Raw genomic sequence first — 10,349 nt, 5'->3', positions numbered from 1 at the left:
GGGTTGTTAGATAATATATCCCAGGCGTTTCTTGATAAAATGGGCCACCAGGATTTGAGGTCTCTGCTGATATTCCACCAGAACATCATGGGATGATGTGATTTGGTCCCCCTCAAAGCGATTCAGCAATGCAACGCATACCACAGCTCCTGGAGAGTGAAATGAACATTTTTAGAATAGTGCAGTTTGTCAAAATCACAAGTAGAAGATGTACTTTGCAGCGATCAGAAGGTTTTGCCATCATACAGTGTTTGCATTGTTAGAAAAATAATACCTTTGAGACCACAGACACGGCACATAGCAGCGAAAACAGTGGACTCCATTTCAATATTCCTCACTCCGGCCTCATAAGCTTTCCTCAGATACTCCAGTTTCTCTTCTTGAGAGAAGGAGCACAGAGCTCCATCCAGTCGGCCCTGACCTACAGAAACGGAAAACAGGATTTGTCAGGGGATGACAACTAGGAATTACAAATAAATGTTTAATGGAATTCTGTTCATACTGTACCTTCATAGAAGTCATGGGTGCACATGGTGTTTCCGATCACTGTTGGAAAAGTTTGAAGCTCAGAAGAGCACTGCAGAAGCTCGTTGGCCACTCCCTCATCCAGCTCGGTGTTCCTGGTGATAACTTTACCCAGAACGACCTGTTCAAACTGGGGGCGGAAAGAGTAGTCCACTGCTTTTTCCGTGATCACCACGGTCCCTGGAGCCAGACCTGTAGATGACACAGGGCATAATTTTCTTACATACTTTAATAAGAGTATTGGATTAATGACTTGAACAACTTGTTTCACTGCATGTAAAACTTTCTCATATTAAAATCAAAAAGACTTACCGACTCCACCAGACGTTCCCAGGCGAAACAAAACCACATCACGGCACTGGGCATGGTGCAGGAGCTTGATGAGCTCATGCAACATGATGGAGATTGATGGGACTCCCATTCCATGCTGTATTATATACACAGTGGGTAGAAATTAAGTTTTCTAATCCGTAAAATACTTTTTCCTGACAACATTTAAAGAACAGTTCCACCCACAGCAAATAATGAAATACCTACACTTATAGAGAGAACTGGTCCCACTTTGTACATGCAGTAGCGATCAGTTCCCTCACAGATATCTTTGACGTCTCCTGGGTTTCCTGGCAGTTTCAGCTCCTGATGGATGAACTGGGCGAAAGCCTTCATTCGGTTTGCACTGCCACCAACACACACAAACTGTGGGAAACAGAGAAAAACAGAGGACTGTTGAATTGTGTTTTAGAGCTTTTAGAAAATAGTTTTATTTAAGCTGGACTTATTTTACAAACCTTAATATCTCCAAACATTTCAGGGAGGTTGTGAGTCTTAGTGCTCAGGCTGAAGTGGTAGAGAATGTCCTCTTCCATGGTGTCCAAATTGGGATTTTTTACTTGGACCTGTTCACTGAGTAGATTTTAATGCATTTTAGTTCATGAAGAGTGGTCAATCGACAAGAAGTATATGTGCATGGATTAAATATATATTAAAACAGTGACATAAGTTTAAAGCAAAGCATCAAGAAATACTGTTTAAAAGACTCAGTTTAGGTTGCCAATACTTACTTTATATACTCATTCTCCTCATTCCCCACGTGGTTCAGAAGTATCGGTGCCATTACTGCAGCATACACTTTCAAATGAAGCTTTAAAATGTCTCAAAACCCCCAAGTGTTTTCAGTTACTGCTTTCCAAATAAGAGTCATATCAGACTGTGCAGTAGATATAGTGGTGACCCCTGACCTTGCCACTCATTGGTTCCAGAGAGAGGGGAGTAGCTCAACCCTGCTGCTCCCACAAAAACATCCTCCAAGCCCCAAACAAACAGAGTACGATCAACCATAAAATTACCACAAAATAATAAAAATTACTGTCTGGTTCTAAAGTGTAAGTAAAGTTTTAAAAAGTCATACGAGCACCAGTCAAAATAAGCAATTGTTCATAAAGACAGTATTATTATAAAGACTGTTAACTCTTACAAAAGCATGAGTGTGTGGGTGTGTAATGTGTCACCAATAGCCAATCTGAGGCTGGGGAATAACTGGCGTGTACTGACATAATTTAGCAAAAGAACACCGAGATAACCTCTGACACTAGCACTGTCATATGAAAACAGAAACGCACAGAGCCAACATAATGTACCATGAACAGGAATCATGTTTAGTGTGGAAAATTTAGCCTGTGAGATATACATATATATAAATGTTTCATTTTGGATTGGTTTCATTTTATTTGAATTATCAAACTTTTCCCAGAAGCTGACATTTACAGACTTGTAGACGCAGAAAAAAAAACTTAACACAAGAGTTAACTGATGCCTTCAAGTGCACCACTAAAAATCACAATAAATAAAACGTCCAATCTGTAATTCAGTGAGGCACTTTAATGCTCGAGTAAAAGATTTAACAAGACAAATTTTTCTAAAACAAAGTAAAATGCTTGATGTGTCTCAGCATGAATCTTGTACGCCCTTTTCCCATCCAGGCACCTGGCAGTCTTCCGATCTATTGAAATTGAAATATGTAAGAGTACAAGTCATTGTCACATAATTCACTATTATCTCTGTTATAGTGTAAAAAAGCCTTCTAAATTCGTAATGACTGGAACCTTGAATTTTGTCACCTTCATCTTACATTCTGGTTATTAATAATAATACCCTCATAAAATCCATACACTGCTTAGCAGTTGGCCTTAATTTCCTTTCATAATGCAAAACGAGCATTCTGAAAGCAGAATAGGAAATTGGAATGTTTTATGCTTATTATAGGGTTAAGACTGTAACTCCATTGCTGCACTACTTACTTGACACGTCACTATACTGGTTTGCTGTCTTCTGCATAACCAAAGCTGAGCAGCTTTGACATGTCAACAGGGGCTGGTTTCTTGTCAATTACTCTGAAAGAAGATTAAAAATATAGTCCAAATATGATGGAAACAGAAATGTGAAAATTTGATCTTTTTAGTGTTTTTTTCCCTTTCTCTCTTTACCAACAAAGCTCATTATGTCACTACACAGTGCCTACAGTGCTCACAGTTTAAACATTAAAAATGGACCATACCCCTCCAACACTGAATAAACTCTGGCTACTTATTACAAAAACTGGCTTCCCAACTAGTATTTGTCAAACAACACAAATATAACAAAGATCCAACTCTGCAAAAATGATCCAGCAAAAGACTGGCTGCGTCTCACATTCAACATTTATCTCTTATCTCATTCAGACAAAGCAACAAAGAGAAGCACAAGTATTTTTCTCCAATTGGTTAGTCACTCTTCTTCTGTCTGGAAACTTCCAGATTGCAACTGACTCATCTTCCTCCAACACTGTAGCTGATCAGCAGTTAAAAGTTGTTGCGGTAGGTTGATCTGTTCTAGAAACAAGCTTAATATATTACCACACTGGGGTGTTTGCAAATTTCACATAACTTTTTTATGGTAGACCTTTTGTGGAGTGCTTTCAACAGATATGATTGTGATCTCTGGTGCATTGCATGCTAGGTTATTTTGGGTTTTTGACAAGTCACTGACATTTTCCCAAAGGTACAGAGAGCACACAGTACTAATCAGCTGGGAGCCAAAGCAAATAGATGAACATCTGGATTAATCTAGAAACCATCTCTCTGGGTGCTCTTTTGTTTGACCTAAGTTTTCAACCTGCCCGAGAGCATTTGTGCTTTGTCATCATAACACAGAGACATATGGGACAGAATGTAATTACAACAATCTCTTGAATGTACATATATTTTTTATTAGCCATTTATCTTTGCATCCTATACTGTATTATCTTAATGCTAATTATTACAAAAATAGAATGCCAAATATAAATAATAATAGTAAATAATACTCTAGACATGTTCAAATATATTTAAATAGATGGTCAAATCACTGTATGTACATTAAGGTTTGGGTTTTTTTAAATAATATTTAATAAAAGTCAATGTAATTAACTAATCTCTGATATACTATTTCTGTTGTTTCTTTAGTAAAAACAATGGGGAAAAATTCATAGTAAAAATAAAAAAAACCAAAACCATCCCACGCCTTTATCTGAAGTTCATACTAGACCGAACAACACTGTTTTCCTGTAACAAAATAATGTTTGTACTTGGATTAAACAGTGGTGGAGTACCTCACCTCTGCAGGGTTGGGCAAGAATAACAGCAAAGGTTTTTTGGGTTTCATGGAAGTCTGCGTCACTTTAAAGCTTCATTACTGCATCCTTCTGGATTTAACATTGGACTGTTGTTCGTAGTTTACACTGCTGTTCCACTCTTGTGCTTTTAAAACCCAAATATTGATTTTCTCCCCTCTGCTTAGTTCCCTCACTCATGCTGATCTTTAACTCTGGCCTGCATCTGCAACCATAATATACTAATAGTATATTAGTATATTCTTTCTCCTTCATATTTCCTGCATAAAGTTGAGACATGCGCTACTGTAGTTTTTTTTTTTTTTTTTTTTTAATTACAATGGACAGTTGGATGGTGTCCTCATAATAAAAAGCACATACATGTTGCCTCTTTATTGATCTTATTTTGTCAGGCTTCCTCATTTCAGGGAACTCTTGTGTGTGCCAGTACGCACATGAATGTTTATACCTTAACTGACTAACCATGAGTAAGTAAGCAGTAGGTCATACACCAGATCTTAGAGACTCCTGGTTGTTCTGGTTTTAATGACTGACAATATTGTTGACAATGAGTCATTTAGGATGAATAATTTAATTTTGATCACTTTATCCACCCATTTCAGCAGGACCACACATAGTTGGGCACCATGGTGGCTCAGTGGTTAGCACTGTTGCCTTGTCGGGTTCAAACCAGGCCCCCACCCGCATCTTCTCTGTGTGTATGTTTTATGAGGGAGATCTGAGAGCTCCAGTTTCACCCCACATTGAAAAATACGGTGGGTTGATGCTGCCTGTGTAGGCCCATGAAAATCTCCCAAAAGACATGATTGATTACTTTCTGCTAAATAAAAAAAGTATACACAGTTAAATGATCTGATGCTCTCCAACTGAGTTCAGTTTGATTACTGGCAAGCACAAATTGAAATAAACAAGTTTGAATGCAATCAGAAATAGTTGCATATACAGGACAGTGCAGGAAAGCTTTGTGAAGGCTAGACCTTTTATTCTATGTGTTTGTCTACTTAAAATAAAGACCAAAATGGACTGCAATTCATTATTATACATGTCCAATGTCATTTACAACAAAGGTGGATTAGTATTAGTATATTAGTATGATCCCATTATACTTTATGTCAAAGAATCTAAGAGAGTTGTAAAACTGCCGTATGAGACCTCCCTTACACTAAGCATAAAACAGAACTTCAGCACCATCTTGTGACCACAATCACTTACATCCTCCTGAATTTGCTGGCCTCATGATATTGACTGGATGTCTGCAACTTCTCTGTCTCACTTTGGTGGACAGAAATGTTGTCCTGTACAAAAAGTAAAACAAAATCAGAATACGTGGAGGTTATTTGTTGACTAATTATTCCTAATTTGGTTGTTTTTGACAACTTAGCAATCAGCCCAAGTCATAGGAAGAAAGTACCTGAAGCACAAAATAACCGTCTGATACTGAGTATGTAACACTAAGCGAACAATCCTTAAACTAACAACACAAGAGGTGGAATAATTGTTTATGGATCATATGCCAATATTAGTTTTCTAAATGACGTTAGCATTACTGTACCTCCTCTTTCTCATTGTTGCTGCTGTTGTCTCTTTCCCAGGCTGACATGTTGTCGCTCCCAAAAGGAGGTTCTTGTGGTTGAAAAGCTCCAGGGTTTTTCTTCTCTTCACTGTTAATTAGCCAGTTGGAAAAAACAAAACAATATAGGTATATAAAAGTATCAAATCCTTAATGACAGCTTAAATACAAGATCAAGCAATAAAAAAAACAAAAACACCCCCCCCCCCCAAAAAAAAAGGAAAAAAAAGAAAATATGCCTGTGGTTGTGGAAGTAGGATAGTAGCATAAAAAAAGGTTTTGTTACATAAACAGTACAAGCAGTGGGAGAATCTTTACAGTATTACTGGCAAGTATTTATGTACATATTATAATAATAACAAAGTGTACATACTACTATGAGTATGTGGTGAAAACAATAACACAAATTTGAAACCTTGGCTCGCTTAAGTCTCCTGATTCAAAGCCAAACCAATGTGGAGGTTTGTATGAACTGGGTTTAGAATTAACTGATTCCTCGTGCCACAGAAGTCCTGTTGAACAAGGATAAGAAAAAAAAAACACGGGAAAAAAACTAATGTTTGTAGCAGTTATCATACAGCAAGAGGAAAACATGGAAATGTAAGGAAACAGGATGGCTTTACCCTTATGCCCTCCTTGTTTTGCAAGCTTTACATAATCAGAGTCACTCTCTAGGACTCCGACTCTTCGCCCTCGGATCCTCTCCTCAGGAAGAGTGTTGGTAGTTGGGGACAGTCCAGGGATCTGTGAGATGTGGCCATTTTTTGTATGGTATCCTGTTTTGACTCCTGCAGTTTTAGTATACAAGCACACAAAAAAGATATATGTATATATATTCATTGCTTTATAAACTGCATTATCCCATGTGCCTATGTTACTTCACACAGCATCTCTTCACCAGTGTTATCCTCATAACCTGCACAACCTGCACACCCTGAACTAAGTATTCATAATTAGTTTTACTTGCCATATTTTGTTGGTTCCAGATCGTTACTCGTGAGGACGAAGGAATTTCTGGTGGAAACGGAAACAAAAAAGCCTGTCAACCTATCCAGTTATACCTTGAGCGAGCCGCAAGCTGTTGTCATTAGCACCATCAAAGCAATAGTTTAATTAGCCTTGGCGTTAGCTAGCTAATGCTATCTGTGGTAGCGTTGATTTTTATCCACGCCTGTAATTAAACACACATGAAAAGTGACATAACAAATTTGACTAAAGTTAAAGTTTCAGGACAGCGATTAAACTTATGATTTAAAAGTAAAACGTCTTCGACTTACTCTGAATTCATTGTGAAAGCGGAGTAAGAAGCCGCTGTGAGTGGAGGCAGACTGTTTGGAAGTTGTGATCGCGTTTCCATGGAAATAGGCTTGAGCCCTCTGGAATACAGTTGCTGCTATCCAGAGAAAAGTGCTGCGCGCAGAGTGAATACTCTCATAGGGTGCATGGAAAATAAACAACAGTTAGTTAGTTAGTTAGTTAGTTAGTTACACTCATCATGGGCATGAGTGTCAATTGTAATTTGGGGCTTTTAATGATTTCTTTGAACTGTGAGTTTTGCAAGGTGGAATGATTCTGCAGCGTACATCTTCGATGACTGCAAAAACTCAGAATTGGGGTTTGAATTTATTTAGCCCCCCCCCCCCAAAAAAAGTGGTAATATTTGGTTGAAAAACACTTCCATCAACTAATCCATTGAAAACTTTTCAGTAATTTTCTATGAATACTATCCAAGCATAAACTATCCTTTAGCCAAAGTTCTTCTTTTCAACCAGAACAAATAGGCTGTCTGCACTTTCTTCTTAAAATGTAATAAAGAATTAAAAGTAGATGCAAGTCTGTAGGCGATGGGACATTATCTTTACTTTCTGTACATGAATACCTCTTAGGATAATTTTAAAAGTATTATTTCTTTTCTCTTCAGCAGCTATGCTTGCTTTGAAGTATACCAATAATTTATGTGGCCTCAGGTATGTTCAGAGCTTCTCTCAAGTGCTAAGGGCATGCGCACAGCAATCCAAATAGCAGAAGGAGCTTGCGTTAACATGTTAAGCTACCCAGAGAGAATATGTCAGTGACAGGAAATGCAGTCTATTCCTTCAGTAGAAAATCGCAATTTCGCTTGAGATCATTTGGTAGTAAGAAAACGAATAATGCACAAAAGCAAACAAGGCAAAAACACTTTATGGGTGAACTCAGAGACATTTCACTAGATGTGTAGTGCATCTGCGTTTTAAAAAACACTTCACGTTAAAAAAAAAACCAAAAACCAAAAACATAAAATACATTTGACACAACACATGTTATTTTTCAGAAAAAATTGTTTTAATGTTTATTATGGCAAAAAAATGCTGTTTGTATTCAAAAATGGCATGTTTCTTAATTATACCAAGTTATGACTAAAAAGCACTTTATGACAGGATAATGATAACATTATAGGCATAAATATAAGGCAAAACAAAATTGACACACAATTAGATTGGCCTTTGACCCTTATGACAAAAACGCTATTATAAAAGTGCTCAGATAGATAGATAGATAGATAGATAGATAGATAGAGAAACTACTGTATTACAGCAGCATGATAAAGATAAGAAAATAATAAAAACAGTACAGTCTACAATAAAAAGAAAACTGCCCAATGTAAAAGTACTGCTGGCCCACAGTGAAGGTGCTTTAATGGGATGTAATACAAACAGTTTTTACATAAACAGCAATACTAAAAATAATGAAAATAAAAAGTAAGACCGAAATTGTGCAAAAGAGTAGTGCAAATGATATTAATGAATAATATGTACATCTACGTCTAAGAAACAGCCGCAAGAAGGTTTAACACAGACATCTGTGTGGAATTCTATGTCCTGGTGTTCATCTGGAGAGAGCTGCTGTGCCGTTTTATTGAGAATGATCGGAATGATTTCCTGCAGCGTTCTTCATGGCTGCAGGGTTAAATAAGACTTAGGGAAAGGAGCTCTGCTGCTTCTGTAGTGTAGCATGGAGGAAATGAGATGGATTGTTTGTGATGGAGAGCAGTTTGTTCAGTGACCTCCTGTCCCTCACTGGCTCAAATGCCTCCAGATTCTTGCCAATGATGGTTCCAGCCTTGTGGATTAGTTTGTTCATCCTGCTGGCATCTCTGGCACTGATGCTGCCTGCCCAGCAGACAACAGCAAAATAGATGGCACTCGCTCCCACAGACTGGTAGGAGATCTCCAACATCTTTCTGCACACATTAAAGCATCTGAGCTTCCTCGGAAAGTAGAGTCTTCTCATCCCCTCCCTGTACACGGCATCACTGCTGGTCTTCCAGTCCAGACCAACAGCACCTGGCTTAGTCTCTTTTTGTCTTGTTGACATTCAGAAGGAGGTGATTTCTGTCAGTCTACGCCACAAAGCTCCTCAGACTAAAACTAAACAGATGAGTTTTATTTTGAAATGGCCGACAGGAAACGTGTCTTTATCGTCTCACCTAGCGTTACTGCGTTCCAAGGTAACTTCCTCCTCCTCCAATCCTGGCTTTTTGCCTTCGAAAACGCCGCCGCCGGGGTGCGAGTTGTGAAGCCCAGACAGCGTAACAAAAATGCGTCTTCGATTTTACTCTCTCCCAAAAATGAGTACGGAGTGAGTTTGTCACTTTAACAATTATTATATTTGGCTTCTTTTTTTCTCTCTGCCGAGTGAAAGACGGGCGTGAATGTTGGCGTCATGTAGCCTCTGCTTTTCAGACTTTGGAAAACAAATCGGGTATTGTCGGTGAATTCTCGGGAGATGGCAGAATAGTTCGACCTGAGCCGGTTACCTAGCCCTCACAGCACTTTGAAGAAAAAAATACCCCGCGAGGTAAGTTTTTATTATTATTATTATTTATCGTGACGTTTCTAAAATGTCATTTAATCCAGGCTATGCTGGAATATGCGCACGGACGTTTCGGTAGACGTGGAAAAGTTTGCCGGAGACGGCTTCGTGACGCGCTCCCGTAAGAAACCCCTGTCTCCCTCTCTCAGCTGCTTTGTAAAATCGTGGCCTGTTTGGTTCTGCAGCCGAGCATATTTTTATCTAACGTGTCTTTCTTGTGACTTTGCAAAAACAAAATAGCCGCTTCCGATAAGCTCCCCGCGCAGCTCGGTGTACCATCAGCTAAGAGACCTTGTCAGATGTGTCTCTTGTTAATGAAAGGATGAGCGCCAGGCCAAAATAACCACAATCTGGTTTTCAACTGCGACTGTGCTGGGTTCTGATTTCTCCTAAGCAGTCGAATCAAGCTCACGACATTGCAAGTAGCTGTGACTCGAAGAGTTTTTGTCATGCAGTCTTTAGGAGGGTCGTTCCAGCTCGATCGTGCCCCATCATCGCCCGCTGAGCACTTTTAACATCACAAACGCAGTCCTGCGGGGCGGGGGAGCGCCACCAACACTCGTGAACACACAGTATGACTAGGAGTGGTCCGGGATTTAATTTTGGGCAAGTTGGAAATATAAAAAAGGCTACTTAAACGTCACTGATAGAGCATCAATTGGATGTGGAATAGATTTAAACCAAACAGAAGATGATATGTGAGAACTACTTGGAGGGACAATCTAATGGAAACCTGGTAGACCCGCTGATGAGAGG

General features: G+C 38.9%; 3 protein-coding genes across 4 annotated transcripts in view; 1 reads left to right on the top strand and 2 right to left on the bottom strand.

Moving 5' to 3' along the window:
* Positions 1–6: 6 nt before the first annotated feature.
* Positions 7–1,639, bottom strand: upp2 (uridine phosphorylase 2). The gene is made up of 7 exons (XM_063499623.1): positions 1,587–1,639; positions 1,314–1,428; positions 1,063–1,221; positions 838–952; positions 508–717; positions 275–421; positions 7–149 (listed from the first exon to the last, which is right to left on the bottom strand). Exons 1-7 carry the CDS (start codon positions 1,637–1,639, stop codon positions 7–9), a joined length of 942 nt encoding a protein of 313 aa, XP_063355693.1.
* An 818-nt stretch (positions 1,640–2,457) lies between these two features.
* Positions 2,458–7,056, bottom strand: LOC134644180 (uncharacterized protein C7orf57 homolog). Its single transcript, XM_063496940.1, has 8 exons — positions 7,019–7,056; positions 6,709–6,755; positions 6,365–6,529; positions 6,157–6,253; positions 5,724–5,832; positions 5,384–5,466; positions 2,823–2,915; positions 2,458–2,524 (listed from the first exon to the last, which is right to left on the bottom strand). The coding sequence occupies exons 1-7, from the start codon at positions 7,027–7,029 to the stop codon at positions 2,834–2,836; spliced, it is 594 nt and encodes a 197-aa protein (XP_063353010.1). The 5' UTR covers positions 7,030–7,056; the 3' UTR covers positions 2,458–2,524; positions 2,823–2,833.
* Positions 7,057–8,258: 1,202 nt separating this feature from the next.
* The window catches only part of LOC134644239 (activin receptor type-1-like), a 29,537-nt gene continuing 27,446 nt past the window's right edge, over positions 8,259–10,349 (top strand). The window contains exons 1-2 of one of the 2 annotated variants that reach the window (XM_063497079.1): positions 8,259–9,352; positions 9,464–9,578. The gene's annotated coding sequence lies outside the window, so the exon portion shown is untranslated. Of the gene's footprint in view, positions 9,360–9,463; positions 9,579–10,349 lie in introns of both variants that reach the window. The other variant, XM_063497078.1, reaches the window with a different exon arrangement.

The sequence above is a fragment of the Pelmatolapia mariae genome, linkage group LG16_19 (genome assembly GCF_036321145.2).
Source record: "Pelmatolapia mariae isolate MD_Pm_ZW linkage group LG16_19, Pm_UMD_F_2, whole genome shotgun sequence".
Classification (NCBI taxonomy): Eukaryota; Metazoa; Chordata; class Actinopteri; order Cichliformes; family Cichlidae; genus Pelmatolapia; species Pelmatolapia mariae.
This window is presented reverse-complemented; position numbering and strand designations above follow the sequence as displayed.